The sequence below is a fragment of the Semicossyphus pulcher genome, unplaced genomic scaffold (assembly GCF_022749685.1).
Source record: "Semicossyphus pulcher isolate SPU_LCO1_2020_fin unplaced genomic scaffold, fSemPul1.0.p SCAF_1, whole genome shotgun sequence".
NCBI lineage: Eukaryota > Metazoa > Chordata > Actinopteri > Labriformes > Labridae > Semicossyphus > Semicossyphus pulcher.
In genome coordinates this window covers 23927560-23946492 of record NW_027211603.1, presented here as the reverse complement: position 1 = coordinate 23946492, position 18933 = coordinate 23927560, and the positions used below count along the sequence as shown (strand labels likewise).

The window sequence follows — 18933 nt, the reverse complement described above, 5'->3', positions numbered from 1 at the left end:
AATTAAAACATTTCTGACAGGGGCCAGTGACAGCAATGCTTAGAGCCACCAAACCTCAGCTGCTCAGCAACAACACTTATAGACAGGAGACAGTAGACAATAGTGCAACAAACAGTGCAAATGTGCTGAGATAAAGTACCACCTAATACACCTCAGATCATTATTTTGTTTATAAAGTACCTAGAAGACATTGTGACTGTTATACTCCTTGTAGATTGTAAGTACTTAATCATCATACCAGAAAAAAGAATATGCTTACCCTCTGTCAGCTGTGCAAATCTTTAATATCTTTAAGCTGAAAATCTTAACTTGTTTTGTTGCAGTGTGAAGTCGCACACTTGTTTCATTAGCTTCTGGTCCCAGCCTTTAATTTTGTTAATTTGTGATTAGTTTACAAACAGGGTTTGGAGGAATGTCTCTTTCTGTCTGTGACATTACTGTCTATGGCCTGTGGAGGATAGTCAACTGTTTCTTGTGAGCACTTACAAAATCACACCACCTGGTGGCACTGTTGAGGCAGTACCTAGCTAGACTAATAGGACCAATCGTGAGCGTTGTATGACTGACGTCACTGAAAGTAGCCAATGGCCATCGAGCTGAGCGGATTGCGGTTTCCTCCGCTAGAGTTTGAATTTTTCAACGAGATCAACTCAAACAGTGTGTGAGATAAAGAAGCATCGCGCCCAAAGTAAGAGCTACTATGTTTAATCGTTAATTCTTGTATATTAATCTAAGCTTTAAATGAACGTTTGCACATGTGTTATTTCAAATCATATTTTGTCCTTTCCAGCCGTCGATGTTGGTTATTTCAATTTAACGTTAAATTAAAATTGACGTACTTGCAAAAACCATGTTCAGCGCAGCTCGTCCGAATAGATAACTTTATATCCAATACAAGCTGTTTCTGTCAGCCTGGCGTTTAAGTTTCTCTTATAATTACGTTTATTGTTAACAGAAAGTAAATCTAAGACGTGTTTTTATTAAGGGGTAGTTCACTAAATAACATTGAAACTATGGGTTAACATCAACGTTCGTTTACGTTAGATTAGCTACGGCAAAGCTAAACTAGCTTTGCCATCTTCATGCTCGTTTGTTTGTAAATAAACATTTTAAAGTAGCAAACCACAAGGTTTCCATTTACTTTAACGTCTTTTTTTAAATAACGTGATGTTTGACGCCATTATAAGTTAGCAATACTAGTGTTGATGTTTTCTTGTTAGCAACCATTAGCGTTAACCAATTTGCTAACACAAATTCATATCGTAGCTTATGATATATGATTTATTATGGTCTATATGTCATATATGTGGTTAATTTTGGCTTGAATTAGCACTCATCTTTCCCTCTTCACTGTTTTTATTTTTGTTGAAAGAAGATTTGTTTATATCACATGGCAGTTAGTAAGGCACATGTCATTTGCCCTAACATTGCTTGTTGTTTATACGGGTGTCATTAATGAGCCTTTTGTAGATTTGAATTGTTTTCCCCTTTAATGAGTTGATGTCTGCTCAGTCAGGTTATAAACCATGAGCTGGGCGGTGGAGGAGTGGAAGGATGGACTTCCAGGGAAAGCCCTGCAGAAGATCCAGGAGTTGGAGGGCCAGTTGGACAAACTAAAGAAGGAAAGGTCCCAGAAACAGTTTCAGCTGGACTCTCTAGAAGCTGCCCTGCAAAAACAGAAACAAAAGGTTAGTGTCTTGAAATTCTGTAAAAAAAAAAAAAAGCAAAAAAAGAATAAATATTAAACAAGTTGTAGAAATACATCTGTTGATCATGCTCCTCTTCCCTCAGGCGGACAGTGAACGTAGTGAAACCTCTGCTTTGAAAAGAGAGAACCAGTCATTAGTAGAGTCTTGCGACTCTGTGGAGAAAGCCCGTCAAAAGGTCAGCCATGACCTCGGAGTCAAAGAGCAGCAGGTCAGTTTCTGAAGCGAGATTGGGAGAAATGTCTCCTATAGTTTACCGTTTATTGCTGTTTAACATGCTACTTGGGGACAAAGTTATCAATGCACAGATAATCAACAGCGGATATTCATACTTCAAAGATATACTTAAATGTTTCCTTAAGCCATTGTTTTTATCTATTAAATATAAGAACTGTAATGTTATAACATTAACACAATAATAGAAGAGCATCTCTGTCTAACGAAAAAACAAAATGACACAAAGAGAAATGTTTTCCTTTCTTTTATCTTGACTAAATTGCTTCCTAAACCTAGGTGAGCTACCTGGAGGGTCAGCTCACCTCCTGCAGGAAGACCATAGAACGGCTGGAGCAGGAGCTTAAGAAGTGAGTTCACTGTCTGTTGACATTCATATTTACATAAATAAAGAGGGTGGTTTGTTAATATTGTCTTTGCTTTTTTTTTTCAGATACAAAAATGAGCTGGATCGTTCTCAGCCTGCTGGCTCGTCCTCCTTGTCGTCATCCTCTGCTGACCTTCAGCCTTACACCACTCCACAGAAGAGTTTCCCCACCCCAGCTCCTGTCCACGCCTACAGACAGCAAGGTATATCCTCTTTGTATCGTGCTGTATGTATTTTATCAATTCATGCCAGTAGATTTTCCCTCTTGTTTTATGTTTTATAGCTATAAGCTTACCTTTCAGCCTTGTATTATTGCATATTGTCATATTGCTTCTTCTTAACTGCTGGAAATTTCTATGGGCGCCAAAGATATGTATTCAAGTGATTCTGAATGGTTTTGTCAGTTCACTGTTGCATGGCATTTGTGCTCCATAGATAACAGACTGGAGGAGCTTCAGGAGAAATACAGCCAGGAGGTGGAAGAAAGAAAAAGGCTGGAGACTGAGCTCAAAGTTCTGCAGGTCAAGGTGAGTAAATGACTTGTGTTTATTATGGGATTTGTTTTGTTTTTTGCAGCTAATGATCTTAACTTATCTCTTCTCTTTTAGCTGCTGAGTCAGTCCTCAGTCAGTGTAAGCCACAAGGACATCGCTGCCCGCCAAGCTGGATCCTCCATTTTTCCATGGCAGGAGCAGGCGCATAGCCGCCTGTCTCAGGATGCTATGGAAACGCCTCTAAAGAGGCGGGGGACATCCCTCTGGGACGCCCACGAGGAGACGCCTATTAAACCCAGCCAGCGGATGAGTTCTTCCATAGTGATGCAGAGCCCCAGTGGATCGTCCATACAGACGGAGCAGCTAAAGACCATGAACCAAGGTAACTGTTACATATCATTTATGCAACATATAAGGGAGATTTTTATTGTGCACATTGGCTGCTTCTGTAAAGGCTCGCTTTGATTTAGATATCCTGATCATGTTTACTGTGTTATCATCAGAGCTGCGTAGCCGTCTGATGGAGCTGGAGCGGAATCTGTCCAATCAAGAGAAGGAAATTCGTAGTCAAGCCTCCAAGCTTCAGGAACTCCAAACCCAACTGAACCAGACCCGCAAGGAGCTGACCGAGCGGGAAAGAGACGTGGCCAAGACCAGCCATGAGCTGAGTCAGGCTACAGACAAACACCTGCAGGCTGTTTCCAAGGTGGGCCTCTATTGGTGGTAATGTAGGATATATGAGTCTTGCTCTATTTCTGCTCGGTAACTTATTTTATTGTGAGAAAGATAAGTGAAAAATGAAGAAAACATGTCAATGACTGACAAAGAGTCTGCATATTTTCCTCAGTGTTCATCAGTTGAGCAGAAGCTGAAACAAGTGACAGAGGAGATGAACTGTCAGAGGCACAACGCTGAGAGCTGCAGACGAGCCCAGGAGCAAAAACTCAAGGACCAGGAGAGAGACAGTCAAAAGGTCTCACAGGCTGGACCTTTAACTTCATATGACCTTTGATATTCTGAGGTTATTTTCAAACATAAATGAAATGCTTTTTTTTTGTTCTTGTCTAGGAGCTAGCTCAGCTGCAGAGTTCTCACCAGGCTTTGGACCAGCAGCTGAACCAGACCAGAACCAAGTTATCACAAGAGCTCCAACAGGCCAAAAAAGAACACAACGTGCTGCAGGCGGACATGGAGAAGGTACGTTACATCTCAGTCTGGCTCTTTCCTGCTCTACCTTCATGGTAAATTCATTCTTCACCATGCAATCAACTTGTTTAAGTTAACCCTAGTGCAATAGCATCTACTCCAGTTTGCATGCATAGTGTGCAGACTTTTACCTTGCAGATGACATTTGATTAGTGATTGAAGAAGTCAGTCCAGCTGTTTGCATCACCTTCTTCTCTCTATTTAAAAGGGTTTAAGGCATGTGCTCTCAAACTCCTCAGTCCTTCCTACTTCCTTCTTCCCCTTTTAACTCTTCTGTCCTCTTGGTCCTCTCCAGATGAGCTTCCAGAAGAGTCAGATGGAGAGAACTGTGGAGGAGCAGAAACAGAAACTGCTCAGATCAGATCAGAGCCTCCAGGCCAGCCAGACCAAAGAGCAGGACCTCCGCAAGAAGATGGAGGTGGGTTGATTTTATGAGAATATTTACTTACTAAATGATCAAAAATATTTTAACCAAATTCTGCAAATGTAAAGGTGTCATGTATTTATCTCAGTACCAGGAGCACGTCTTCCACATTCAACATTTTATTTACATTCCTGACACGCTCTCTCTACACATGGTCTTCTTGTCTTTCCTCACCTCTCTGTGCTGCCTCTCATGTCCTCTCCACATGTCTTCCTCCCTCCAGGAGCTGCAAAAAGAGAAGAACACTACAACTGTTCAGTTGGACCAGAGCAGCAGGCGTCTGAGTCAGCTGGAGGACGAGAAGAAGAGCGCGGACCAGAGCCTCAAGCGCACCCAGGGATTACTTGATGACATCAAAGGTAAATTTGTAGTAGAAATTACAGAGAGTAGCAGAGAATCATCCAATCTCAGTTTTTAACCTGATTGTGTTTGTGCTTCTCAGCGAAATCAGAAGCACAGGCGGAGGAGGTGAAGAGACTTCAGTCTAAACTGGAGCAGCAGACTCAGGCTTCGGCCCGGGAGCTGGAAAACCTGAAGAAGACGCTTTCTGATGCAGAGACCAAAAATGACAGGTAGCTTTACTTTAGAGAACGAACAAAGACTGCCCTCTATCTGTAATATTTAACTCGCTCTTTAATCATCTACATTCTTATTCCACGTAGATCTCAGAACGATCTGCAGAAACAGAAGCAGGAGACAGAGAAGCTGACCAACAGGTTGACGGTCCTCGAGAAGGAGACCCAAGAGCTCAAATCCAATCTCACCATGAGTCAGAGCGAGTGTAAGGACCTGAAACAAGAACACGACGCTCTGCTGGAGTGGAAGAAAGAAAAGGAGACCCTGATTAATGAGACTGAGGCTGTGCAGAAAGACCTCACTGACAAGATTGGAAACTTGGAGAACAGCGTGACCTCGCTGAATGAGGCTAATGATGGAGTTAAGGTAAGATGGAAATTATGGCTAATTATGGCCCTTTACTTTTGAGATTATTCCATTGAAGTTTTAGATATTTCACTTTCTTCCTGCTATTGATCCTCGACTTGAATATATTTGTCACTATTGTAGAAGCAGCTTGTGAGTTTAGAGGGAGACAAGGCGAGTCTGTCTGCCCTCATCGACTCCTTGAAGGGAGAACTCCTCAACAAGAGCACAGAGTTGGAGGAGAGGGAGCATCAGTACCAGCAGCTCCAGTCGAAGTTCTCAGAGGTTGGACAGAAACACACCAAAGACCTGGAGAACGTTGCCGTGCAAGTGGCTCAGCTTGAAGCTCAGGTGTGTGGTTTTGTCTGTTTCACAATTTAAAAGAAAATGAGTTTGTAGCTAAAAAAAAAAGTAGTTAGACAACAGGAGATTTTTTTTCCTGCATCTAAAACAACATAATAACAGTCACAGATTAAACTGGTTCCTTCTGTTGCCGGGTGCTCTTTTGGTCGAGCAGGTCAAAGATCTGCAGTCACGTCTGCAAAAGGAGACGACTCGAGCGGAGCAGGCCGAGAGGACCAACACAGAGCTGCAGGACGAGCACCAGACAGCCTGCGACCTGGCTCGCTCCAAAGACCAGCTGCTCGAGCTGGGACAGGCAGAGGTCAGCCAGTTGAGAGAGAGCCTCGCTCGAACCACTGCACAGCAGGAGGAGCAAAATGCCAGGTGACATTTTAACTGTTGTTTTCAGATAATTTTGTAAAAAATGATGGTACGTCTGAGAGTCTGATTCCAACTTCCTGTACTGTGGACATGAGACTTTAGGGTTGACTCAAGCTACAGTAAAAATCTTCTATCTTTGGTGTCTCATCCTAACCAGGTTGGCGGAGGAGAAGGCATCCCTGCTGAAGCAGTGTGAGGATAGTGTTTCAGCAAAGGTTGAAGAGGCCGAGCAGCTCCAGCTGAAGTTGGAGGAGGCTCAGCAAGAGCTTCAGCTCACCAAACAACAGGTCTGTTTTTTCTGGACAGTAACAGAGAGTTTTTTAATTGGAACAACTAATGTTTATGTTTTCACATTTGATTGTTTCTTTTGGAGTTGATAAAACTTTGGTGACATTTCTGGATGTATTAAGTAATGCTAACAGTTTAAACACTATGTAACAAATTGTTATTTTTTCCTGTGGTAAAGTAAATCTATTTTGATAACAGATCAACTTTTATCTGAACCAACAGCAGTCATAGTTGAGACTTCTGTTCATGTTTCAGGTCAGTTCTACGGATCAGTTCCTGAAGGTCCAGGAGCAGCTTGGAGCCGAGCTGCAGAAACAGATTAAGAAGCTGACAGACGATGTAGAGGAACACAAGAAGATGAACGACAAGAAATCAGAAGAGCTCAAACAGTTGGAGGAGGAGCTGAAGGATCAGCAGGGCCAAACAGAGGAGAAGGCGGAGCAGCTGAGTGAGGCTGAAGCTCACATTTCGTCTCTGGAGGAAGAAAAGGCTGAGCTGGAAAAGGCAAAGAAGGAGGCTGAGGTAACACTTTACACGTCTTATGTTTGGTTGTTTTATTTTGTTGTGCATATTTTCTCACATTTACTTTACTTCTTAAGAACCTCCAGCAGACTCAGACTGAGAAGATCAACAGCCTTCTGGAGCAGATATCATCCTTAGAGGACGAGGTATCGGCAAGCAGAGAAGCCTTAGAGAAGCTTCCAGTCTTAAAGAATGAACTGGACGCGATCAATGAATCTCATGCTGAGCTTAAGAAGCAACTAGACGCTCTTCAAGAGAGTCTCTCATCAGCTATTGAAGTCAAGTCCAACTTGGAGATCACCCTGGCAGAGAAAGTCAATGTGATCTTTACTTTGGAGACGGAGGTCAAAGAGCTGACAGAGAAGATGAGCAAAGAGTCGGAGAGTCACGCGTTGGAGATTGAAAACGCCCTCAACAAGGAGAAATGCCTGAAAGAGAAGCTTGAAGCAACTAGGAAATCGGTTGCTGCTGTCAAAGCAGAGTCCAGCTCTCGGAGGGAGGAGATCAAAAGCATGAAGGCGACACTGTCTGCTGCTTCACGCGGCTTAGAGGAGAGAGACGGCACGATAAAGAGTCTGAAGGAGAAGCTGAACAAAGCCGAGGCAGAGCAGAGCAAAACCTCGGAGCAGCTGAAGGAGAAGGTGGTCGCCATGAACAAAATCAAGGTTGGTTTTAGATTTGATCAGAAGTGTATAAAAAACAAGTGCGATGAGTCTTTGTTTTACTTACTTTCTGTCTTGATTTATCTTCTCACGTGAAGGTCCAGCTGGAGATGCTGCAGATGGACCTGGAGGACAACGAGACGGTCATGAACTCTTTTGACGGACAGGTGGAGGAGCTGAAGGGAACCATAGAGTCACTGGAGGCTCAGCTGGCCCAAAACCAGATCCAGATGTCTGACATGGAGTCCAGACTGGAGGACAGCAAAGCCCAGGTAGAGCATCTGTCTTTCACACCATAAAATTATTCCACAGCTCAGGCAGCTAATTGGTATCAGCTGCTGTTGGCCTGCAGGGAAGATAACACCCCTAACTGGATTCAATCTGAACTCTTATCTCTCCAGGTGTTGGTCTTGGAAACCCGCTTGGAAGAAGTCCAATCTCAGAACTCTGTGCTGGAGACGCAGTACGTCACAGCGAGGGAGGAGTTGATGGAGAGGAGCTGTGAGCTCAGTCGTCTGGAGGAGGACGCTGTCAAGCTAAGCCAGCTGGAGGAGAGCATTGCAACTTTAGAGTCTAAACTCAGTCAGAGCAAAGAGGAAAACGTCCAGTTAGAGACAGCTCTCAGGCAGATCACCCAGGACAAAGACAACAGCCTTAACCAGCTGTTACAGGAGAGGAACCAGCTTGACAGTACTTTGAAACAGTTAGCAGATGACAAAGAGCAGGTAGAAGCCAAACTTATTCAAGTAAATGCAGAGAAGAAACAGCTGGAGGCCACTGTAGACGAGCTAACTGAGGAGAACAAACAGCTGCAGAGCCGCATTAAAGCGTTAACTGAAGAAAAGACTGCAGAGAAACAAGAAGCTGATACAGCCCTTAGTCAGCTCATGGAGGAGAAAGCCCAACTAGATGTTACTCTCAGTCTGATAAATGAGGAAAAAATCCAACTTGAGGCCAAACTGAGCGAGCTCACATTTGAGATTAATACCTCAAAGCGAGCAGTGGAGGAAAAGCTGCAGCTGGAAGTGAAATACAATCAGCTGACTGAAGAGTACGTCAAGCTACAGTCTAGCTTGGATCAAGTAGCTGAAGAGAAGCTGCAGCTACAAGAAAGCACAGAGAGGTGGGAGGGCGAGGTGGCTTCACTCAGAGAGGAGAAGGAGAGCATGCAGCGCTCCCTCCTGTCCTCGGAGCAGGAGCAGCAGAGCCTGAAGGAGCAGCTGGAGATGAGAGACAAGAGGACTGAGGAGGAGAACAAAGAGAGGTACTGTACAGTATAAGTTTCATGTACTCGTGTTCTGTGCTGTTTATATAAGCTGTAATTATAAGTGACTTATTCATTGTCCCACAGGAGCTCCCAGGCTGAGGCAGTGCTGCATCAGAAGTTGGGGGCCTTACAGACGGAGCTGTCCGTGTTCAAGCAGCAGTACGATTCACTGATGGAGCAGGTGGACCAACAGAGCAGCCTCATACAGCTGCTCTCAGAGTCACAGCCAACTCAGAACCCAGAGGAAAAAATCAGCCACATGGAGTCTGAGGAGACGGAAACTGTTGGTGAGTGTGAACCAAAAGTAGACGCTGCTGCTGCTGCTTCTGTGTGAATATGAATTTAACTGTAATGTTTTCCTCAGCAGAAGCAGCAGGACAGACTGATGCTGAGCCAACACTTGATTCGAGCGTCAGCACCAATACTGAGGCCCTTCCTGTGGGGTCTGAAGTTGGTGAACTTCCCAAGCAGTTGGAAGACGCTTCCAGGTAGCAAAACAAACAAACAAAAATATACATGTCTTTTTGTGTCTTTTTTTGTAGTATTTTTATATTTTGTGATAAATAAATCTCATCTCCCTCAGCCCTGCTAGTGACAAAGAGATGATCCAAGAGCAGTCTGGTGAGGAGAGGGCAGCATGTGTGGCCAGTGAAGATGAAATGGAGCAGCAGCATCAACAGGAGCCTTTAGATCAGGTACACAACAGTGACACTGTGTGCTCTTCTGTCTTTTATTTTATTATTAAGCATTATTAGCAATGTTATGAATGTTTTATTCTCTCGCAGGTTCCTGAAGACATCAGTGGTTCTGGAGATATGCTTCAAAGTAAACCTGAAATCTCTGAGCTTTCTCTTCCATCTCCTTCCCTCGATGAGACGCAACCGTTAGAATCCTCTGGTGCGTAAATAATTACATGCTGCTTATAGCTGTACTTAAAATAACAGTTTCTTGCATTACCTTCATTTTAGGCTGAGCTTCAACTTTAGACTCATTATTTCTTTTTCTGCAAGAAGTATGTTCAGTAATGTTTAAATAATCTGTATATATTCAATAAACAGAGTCGTCCCAGGCACAAGATGACTCCAGCCGCTTCAAGGACACAATCACAAATCAGGAAAATGAGCTCCAGTCGCTGCGCTCAGAGGTTGACCTACTGAAAACAGACCTCGAGCTGAGAATGGAGTTGACCTCTGAACTGGAAGTCCAAGTTCAAAACTTGGAAGAGAAAGTTCAAGCAGCAGAGGAGGAGGCACGTTGTGCAGCTCATAAGCTGAGCGTAAATCAGGAGGAGAAGAAAGGCATCACTGACCAGGTAGGGGGAAGACGTTGCAGCCAAATACCACGAAGATCCTAACTGCAACAGTTACACAGCTGCTTCAGTATAACTGATACTTCTTATGTTTGCTTATTATCAGCTGGCGCAGCTGTCAGATGAGAGAGAGACGTTAACTCTGCAGCTGCAAACTGCTAAATGTCAGCTGGCCGATGTGATGGAGATGCTGGAAGGACTGGAAATGGCCAAAGGTGAATATCGTACTGCATCTGAGAGATTCACTTCTCCAGGGTAGATTATGATGGATGAGGCAGGCTTTAAGGGTTTTTTATTGTGTTGAAACTGATAAGATATTGTCCTGTCTCTGAAGGTGGATGGGACGAGAAATTCCTCCAGCAGGAGAGCGAGCTGAAGAGGGTCCGCTCTGAGAAGGCCAACCTGGAGCAGCACATCCTGGGCATGGAGTCTGAGCTGGAGACGCTGCAGGAGCAGAGAAGCAAACTGAAGGATGAGATGGAGAGCCAGAGGAGGACCTGTTCAGGCATGGAGCAGCAGGTGGACACACTTACGACAGAGGTGAGCACTCCCTCAAAAGCATATTAGCTGGATGTGTAGGGGCTAAATCACTGTGTCTGTATCGCCTGTTTTGAAGCCCACTGGTCAATACATTTCTATTCTAAATCTCACTATTTCTCCAGACCACCCAGCTGAGGTCTGAACTGGTTTCCTGCACAGAGGAGCGAGATGACCTGAACCAGTCTTTGGGCCAGTGGAGAGAGAAAGCTCACAGTCTGGAGAAGACTAACTGTGACACCAGGAACCTGATTTCCATCCTGGAGGACGACATCAGGGCAGGGAGGAAGGAGTACGAAGCCCTGCAAAGCAGCACGGAGAAGGTGAAGACAGAGAGGCAGCAGGTACGTGCAGATAGGCAAGGTGCTTTGAGTGAAGAGTTACTTGACAAATTAGATACAGGTAAAAAAAAAAAAGTATTTTATTGAGAGTTAGCATAGCATAAATAATGTGCACATTGTCATGTTCAAATGTACTGATATAGTATTTAGTAAAGTTTGAGCACTCATCCCATGTTTTTCACCTCAGCTGATGGAGCAGATTAAGGCGCTGGAGCAGGCGATATCCCACCAGAGCGGAGAAAGAGCGGAGCTCATTGGGCAGCTTGACAGGATCAAAGAAGACCACACCTCAGCCAATCACAACACTGAGTCCATGGAGGGCAAGATACAGGTGAGGAGGGGTTTCTTTAGTTTTCATGATGCTCGCTCTCTATCTTGTAAGTGGAACACAAGATAAATTAAAAACTTAGGTGTTTCAGATGCACTTGAGTTTCAGAAGTTGTAGATTTTAAAAACTGTATTCCAGGTATGTTGATAAAAATGTTTTCTCTTTATCTTCCTGTTTTATCCTCCAGGCTCTGGAGGGAGAAGTGTGTCGTCTCTCACAGTCTCTCGAGTCCTCTCTGCTAGAAAAAGGAGAGATTGCCTCCCGTCTGAACTCGACACAAGATGAGGTCCAGCAGATGAGGACCGGTATCGAAAAGCTCCAGGTCCGCATCGAGTCGGACGAGAGGAAGAAAAAGAAGATGGGGGAGCTGCTGAAAGGTGACTTTTAACATCCTTTGAATTGAAAGAACCTCTCGTGGTTTGTGAGTCGGTGTTGACCTTAATGTGACTCTTTTACTTCTCTAGCTGCACAGAGAAAGTCTGACTCACTGCAGGATCGCATCGATGCCCTGGAGCGAGAGAAGGAAGATGAAGAGCAAAGTCTGGAGGAGGCTGTGATGCAGGTATTCTGTGGTGAACGTGCATGTGTCAGAAAAATAACTGAGGCAGCTCATTTCAACCGTTGCAGATAGATGTATATATTTTTTGCTAGAGTGTTTGATAAAAGGTCAACAATCCTCACACTGTATTAAACGAAAATGTGCTGTGTCTTTACACAGGCTGAAACAGCCAAAGCTGAGCTGGAGGAGGAAAGGACAAAGGTACCGTCTTATTAATCCATGTTTGGCTATTTGATGCTCTTTGTGTATCTGATGTTTTTCTACATGATCTGACAGTAACACATGATAGTTGTTAATCAGATTTCTCCTCTTCTATCTATCCTACAAACTCTCCTCTCTGTCTTCAGGTGGAGGAGGAGAAGAGAGACCTCAGCGAGAAACTATCGGAGCTCTCTGCCACGCTGGACGACCTGAGATCTGAGAAAGAACAGATGGAGAGGGAGCTGGAAACAAAAAACAGAGAGATAGAAGAACTAAAGGCTGCTAAGGAGGAGCTGGAGAGGGGGTTGGAGCAGGCAGAGGTAGACAGAAGAGAGGAAGAGGAGAGGCAGAAAAACAGGGTGGAAGAGCTGGAGAAAGGAATGAGAGAGGAAGCAGAGAGGCAAACGAGACGAGTGGGTGACCTCCAGGCGCAGCTGGAAGCCTCTCGGCAGAGAGAGGTCGCTCTCGAGCAAAAGAGTGCGGAAACAGAGAGAGACAAAGAGAGGATGCAGTCTCTGCTGTTAGAGATGGAGAAAGAGAAAACATGTATGCAGACTGAAGGAGAGAGGCTGCGCTCTCAGGGAGAGGAGTGGGAGACAGAGAGAAACAACCTGAGGAGCAGTATTGAGGCTTTGGAGGAAGAAATGAAGGAGCTCAAAACTCTCATAAAATCTAAAGAGCAAGAGAGAGAAGTGTTGGAGAAAGAGAGGGAGAAGGAGGCAGAGCAAAGAGACACCTCTGTTAGATCCCTCTCAGCTCTTATGGCAGATAAAGAACAGATAGAGGAAGAAAAGGAGAAACTCCACTCCACCCTGATTTCAACAGAACAAGAGAGAAATAACCTGCTCTGCACTCTCACATCTGTAGAGGAGGAAAAAGAGAGGCTGGAGCGAGAGAAGGGGCTGTTAGCTGAGGACAAAGAGCTTCAATCTCACCTCTCATCAGTAGAAAAGGAAAATCACGACATGCAACAAACTCTCTCTTCATTAAAGCAAGAGAAGGAAAGAACAGAGGCTGAAAAGCAAGAATTGCAGTCTTCCCTTTCTTTGATTGAAGAAGAGAGCCAGAAGCTGTCTTCATCTCTTTCTTCACTGGAACAAGAGAAGCAAAGAGCAGAAGAGGAGAAGAAGAAACTCTCAGAGGAACAAGCGGCTCTTGTGTCTGCCATCTGTTCTCTGGAGAAAGAGCTGGAAACACACAAGCTGTCTGTCGCACAGCTCAATGAGCAGGTACAACATAACAGAATAATCCATTTTACCTTGTTGCTTGCAAGTTTACTTTTATTTGTTTGTCTCCTTCAATCCTAAAAAAAATTAACTAAATCTTACCTCTTTCTCTCTCCCTGTTACAGACCTCAGAGTTAACGTCTCGTGCCGCTCGTCTGACTAAAGAGAGAGACTCCGCCCTGAGCAAGATGAGTCTGTGGATGAAGACCTGCAAACAGCTGGAGCAGGAGAAGGAAGTGATGCTGAACAGCTCAGGTATGAAAACACTTCCACTTAAGCTTTTAAAAAGATCTGATGAGCAGGTTCTCAGGACCGACTCAAATTCATGAAGCTACTTCCCTATGCTATGATACAGTAGTCCGTTTACCAATGTAATTTGAAAATATAAAAAATAGTAATGTTAATGTTAAGTTAACACATAAATATGAAAGTCTTGTAAACATTTAGTTCCAGGCGGCAGTAAGAGCAGTGAGGAGGTGAAGACTGAGGTGAACCAGCTGAAGATGGAGGAAGAGGTGAGAGACAAGGAGATGGCAGACCTGAAGACGGCCCTGCAGCAGAAGAGCAAGGAGGCAGAGGAAAACACGAAGCAGGTGGAAGAACTGAAGGCTTCTCTCGATGGAAGGAAGAAGGAATTAGAGGAGACAAACACAGAGCTGGAGGAGACGAAGAGCGAGTTGGAAGAACTGAACAAACTTGTGGAGGAGAAAAGCAGGGAGGCAGATGAGAGCATGGATAAATACTGCAGCCTGATGGTTAAAGTCCACAAACTGGAAGAGACCAACGAAGTGCTGACGACACGGCTGGAGCAGCTCACTGCTAGCCAACATGCTAAAGAAGCTAGCATGCACTCTGGCAGTGCTGACGGTGCTCGCCGCCGGCGCTCAACGAGAAAATCTTCCTCCAAACATCAGGGAGACAAACCGGACGACAACACTGAGAACATGGCTCCCTCAACTCCTCAGAGGTCTCCTAAGGGCTCGGGGAAACGAGGTCACCGTGATGTCAGCGATAAAGACAGCGCCCAGGAGGCCCTGCACAACCTGACCAAGAAGATCAAAGCCAACGCAGTGACAACACCCAAACCCAGAACCGAACAGGAGGAGGACGAGTTCAAACCTGAGGGTCTTCCTGAGCTGGTGCAGAGAGGTACGTGTAACAGCTGTGAAAAACAGGACCTATGTTTGTTTCCTGTACAGGTATATTCTTGTGTGAGTTATATTTTAAGCTGCATGGCCTCTCATGTTAGCATGATGAGTTTATAAGTTAGACTGTAGACCCTCCAGCTTTTTGTTTTTAAATTCTTGAGCTCAGCGTCACACAGGTGCAAATTCACAAATGTGATAAATCTCTGGCTGGAATAGTAGCTGGCAGAACAAAGTATTAAATAAAGTCCTTGTATGTGCTCACTCAGGGTTTGCTGATATTCCAATGGGCGAGGCCAGTCCCTTCATCATCAGGAGAACCACAGTGAAGCGCTGCAGTCCTCGGCTGGCTGCCAAACAGACGGTTCCTGCATCTGGACCTGACGGCAAGGTGGGCAGCTGCAACCAGCTTTCTCACACACACGCATGCACACTACACCACAGTAGTCCGCCTGTCCCACCTTCTCTCTTGTCAACACAAATAGCAAGCTTTTCAAACACTGAATCATGTCCCTGGATTACATAAAAGGAGATGGGAGATTAAAGATGTACGGTCAGCTTGACTGGTCAAAAAGAAAAATCAACCTTTGCAGTTATTCTGCTTTGCCAACTTTATTGACAAAAAGTGAAATGACGCAGAGACAGAGCTAAAGTATTAATGATGCATAAAGACCAACGGTGTCATTAACAGCTTTAACAAATATACACCTATCAGGAGGAGCAGACCTGCTAGTTCCTAATAGATTTTAACTGTATTGTATTATTGGGAAAAATGCAGGTCTAAGTTGAAAATCAATGCAAATGGAAAACCATGTCACCATAAAGACAGTGATACATTTCATACACATTGTATCTATGAGGTCACATGCTCGTATCTGAAGGATCTGTTAGAGATGGTTAACCAGAGTCAAAGGCTTAACTAGGTCAACGTGCGTGTGCTCAGTTAGTTTGAGGGGCCCCTTGTATGTCTACAGGATATCCGGACCCTTTCACCTTTACTTAGTTCAGGTCAGCTTCTAATAACTTCAGGTCAGCTGAAGTGAACCGGTGTTGATTTGGAGGATGAAGAAGATTCAGGTCACAGAGGTCAAGAGGAAAGAAGGTCTCACAGTCAGCTGTTCACTTACACACAACTGTTGTTGCATGATGAATTTCAGTTTTTTTTCATTCACAAATGGCATAAATTCTGTTCTGTTGTGTTTTGCTCCTTCTCTCTTCAACTGGTTGTTTGTCTCTCTGTCCCTCTGCAGGCTTTAGGGCCAATACCTCTCCAGAGTCCCTCTGCTGAAAGCTCAAACAGGAAGTGTCTGTCTCCGAGTGGAGAGGAGAAACTGCAGCATCATTCACTAATCGAGCAGAACGAAAGGCAACAATCACAACAAGGCGACAACTGTCACGTTCAGTAGATAGACACAAACACTCTCACACTTTTGCACTTGCGATTTATTTGTAGAAAGATACACATGCGCACTAATGGGCACGAAAAATGATTAACGCTACGATCCACAAAAAGAAGACCGCCAGCCTAAAACCTTTCTTTCTGTGTGTGTCGCTTGAAATATTGTTTCACATCTCAGAAATGTCAGATTTTTGATGAATGAATGAATGAAGCTGGCATTTTTTGTGATGCCCCTGAATGTAAGCTAGCAATATGTTTTTGTTCTCTGTGTTTCTTCATGTCTTTACCACTGACTTACTGCTCACCTGTCCTTGGTGTTTGCCACAAATGCCCTCACCTTTGTACATAGTAGATGATATATACAGCTCTGCTTCATCCATCTATTAGTCCTGTAACATATCACCTGATCGCTAATGGCAGCTAACATTTTTTAGATTTTCAGACATCAATATTTTTTAGATATTTTTATAACTGTCAAGAAAACAAGCATGATGAAAGAAGAATTTTAGTTTAGACTTTTCCTCTTTCTGAACTGCAACATTTTCTAGCAGGTCAATATTGTATCAATTTCTGTGTTTTTATAGGTAAAGATCAAAGTCATTGATCGCTGTAAATAGGTAATGATGCCATATAGTTCAAAATGGCGTTTTTATGTTCATTTTACTAAACCTTTTTTACTGCTTCATCTGTGTGGTCTTTTTGTGTCTTTGTCTCATACATGACTGTTATGTCTCTGATTTTATTCTGACGATAACTTGTAGAAGCACACAGCACACAGTACTCTCTGCCACCACAGGGTGGAGCACCTGAGCCATATGGAGAAAAGATGTTTGTCATGAGGGCGCAGCAGTGTCCAGGGCTGGACACACCTGCAGTTATCTGTCTGGAGGGAATAAGACCTTGTGTGGGACCTTTTGTTTTTCAATAGTTGCTCAGACGTAAAGTTTGAGGTTAAATTGGAACCAGAAACAACTGTGTGTAATGCATGAAACACGTGTTTAGTTTTTTATCAGAAGGTCTACTTTAAAATGTCTTTTATCTTTTTCATACAAACAGGTCTGCTCCATTGAAAATCCAGAGTAAAACATTTTATCTGTGTACAACACACTAAGGTGTCACATATTTCCTAGTCAGGACAAATTGATTAATGTTTGACATATAATGCAAAATACCCTTTGCTTTGGCAGCCATGCAATCAAATGTCCATATTTTTGTAACACTGTGTTAACATAAAAATGTAATCAATTAACTGCAGACTGATTACATCTAAAACATTTGCTATATAGACTGTTAAAGAGCCACTGTGATGCCACTGTTTTGTGAACTGCGATTTTGAAGCCTGGTGTGCAGCATTATGACCGCCATGTTGGATTATTATTATTAATTTATTTATTTTTGGAGCCAGAAGTGACCATATTTGGATGAGAGGGTGGATCTGGAAAGGATGGGGTTGAAGGCAAAGCTAAAAAGCCTTATTCATTAGCATGCAAATTACACAGTTAACCAGTGTTTTCCACAGAATTTTGACTAAAGAAAAAAAAGCTGTGAAACCTGTGGCACGAAGCAAACTTTCCGGTGGCTCATGCACATTGATCCTCTCATTACAGCCCGCTATCCTCTATGCACTGGCAGCCGCAAACATATCAATATCTCACAAACACTGAATGAACTAACAGGCCAGGTACGGTGGGCGCACATACCGATACCTGGAAATTGGAGCTAAGATTAAAAAAACAAACATGATACTTGAATTTTACTCACATGAAAACTGGAACACAGATCTCTAAATGGTCTGATTGTACAACAAACAACACAGCTAGAAGTTTTTGTCCCACATTTGCTTGAAACAATCAACAAAGGGCACCAACAAACATGGCCGACTGGTTAAGGTCAGATGCTGGAATTAGCTACGGCGAACAGAAGACAGTTAACCCCACCCACCTCAGCATAGCCACGTCCAAGTGCCCTGGTAGCTCACCTGGTAGATTGTTTGCCCGTGAAGAGAGGCTGATTCCTAGTTGTAGTTTTCCGAGGTTCAGGTGTCATCCACTCTCTCTCTCTGTCTCCTGCCTTTACAATTTTCAGTGTCATAATGCTCCAAAAAAATATATTTTTTAAAAAGCCTTAATTATGCGAAAGAGAAAACAGCTATAGCAACCAAAGCTGACTTGTACCAGGCTGTAAACCTGTTTAATTCAGCTATAAAATTAAGCACTTTAATAAGGGGCCTGATGGGGATTCAGCTGCTTTGCAGACAGCCTCATGAGGCAACGTGTGCAACTGCAGATCTGTATCCCACTGCTTAAAGCATTAAGTGTCCTTCAGGCTGACTTATTGTGACAATACAGGGGACAGGGGACTGGTGGCTGGTGTGAAATGTCAAAAAGGATTAGTTGTATCTCTCTGGGTGAAGCTTTACGACGTGTCTGAGGATCACTGATCCAAATAGGATCAATATCATTGATCTTCTCTTTGGTTGTATAGTTGTTGGCATTGCAGGTTTTTATATGTGCTGACCCTTTGACCTCTTGTTCTGGTGTAGTCAGGACAGGCTACAGTAGATATCGGTTCCTTGTTGGAGCATCACCTGGTGTCTCCATTAATGGTTTACATAGTCCTCTCCCTCTCTGTCTGGCAGTGGGTGAGGGGGCCGCAGGGCATGCTGGGATATGGGAACAGAGAGGAGGCGGCGCAGTCACACACCTCATGGTGATCCTGCTCTAATGTCTCTGGCTGGAGCTGTGAGCGGAAGCTGCAGTGCCAGAACCAACTGTGGAAGAGGACACGGGAAACTAGGAGACGGGTCCACTGAGCGATGTTATCACTGGCACTCAGACTCGGGGGTGTGTGTTTGTGTATGCGTGTGTGTGTGCGTGTCTGTCTTTAAAAACTGACGGACTAACTGACCATGGATCCCCCTGCTGTATGCATGATTTGTCCCATTCTTCACCCGCCAACACTGTGTAAGCAGCAGTTCTCTGGGCCAGAGGAGAGTCACTGACAGGAAGTGTCGAGCAGTTTGTGTGAACAGGACAGAGACAAAGGGTCATCCATTTGAGTTCTTGCTAGATTAT

At 44.0% G+C, this 18933-nt stretch overlaps 1 protein-coding gene across 1 annotated transcript; it reads left to right on the top strand.

Moving 5' to 3' along the window:
• The first annotated feature begins 667 nt into the window (after positions 1 to 667).
• On the top strand, positions 668 to 16522 carry cenpf (centromere protein F). The gene is made up of 38 exons (XM_069661540.1): positions 668 to 688; positions 1513 to 1688; positions 1792 to 1917; positions 2220 to 2290; positions 2374 to 2510; positions 2743 to 2834; positions 2916 to 3183; positions 3305 to 3507; positions 3649 to 3774; positions 3870 to 3998; positions 4303 to 4425; positions 4655 to 4790; positions 4874 to 5003; positions 5094 to 5373; positions 5497 to 5703; positions 5870 to 6078; positions 6233 to 6362; positions 6619 to 6885; positions 6963 to 7550; positions 7646 to 7819; positions 7949 to 8811; positions 8899 to 9101; positions 9179 to 9302; positions 9398 to 9509; positions 9600 to 9711; positions 9873 to 10126; positions 10230 to 10338; positions 10458 to 10663; positions 10786 to 11004; positions 11189 to 11332; positions 11517 to 11706; positions 11794 to 11891; positions 12048 to 12089; positions 12236 to 13318; positions 13441 to 13570; positions 13763 to 14464; positions 14730 to 14851; positions 15711 to 16522. Exons 2-38 carry the CDS (start codon positions 1527 to 1529, stop codon positions 15864 to 15866), a joined length of 8427 nt encoding a protein of 2808 aa, XP_069517641.1. The 5' UTR covers positions 668 to 688; positions 1513 to 1526; the 3' UTR covers positions 15867 to 16522.
• Positions 16523 to 18933: the final 2411 nt, after the last annotated feature.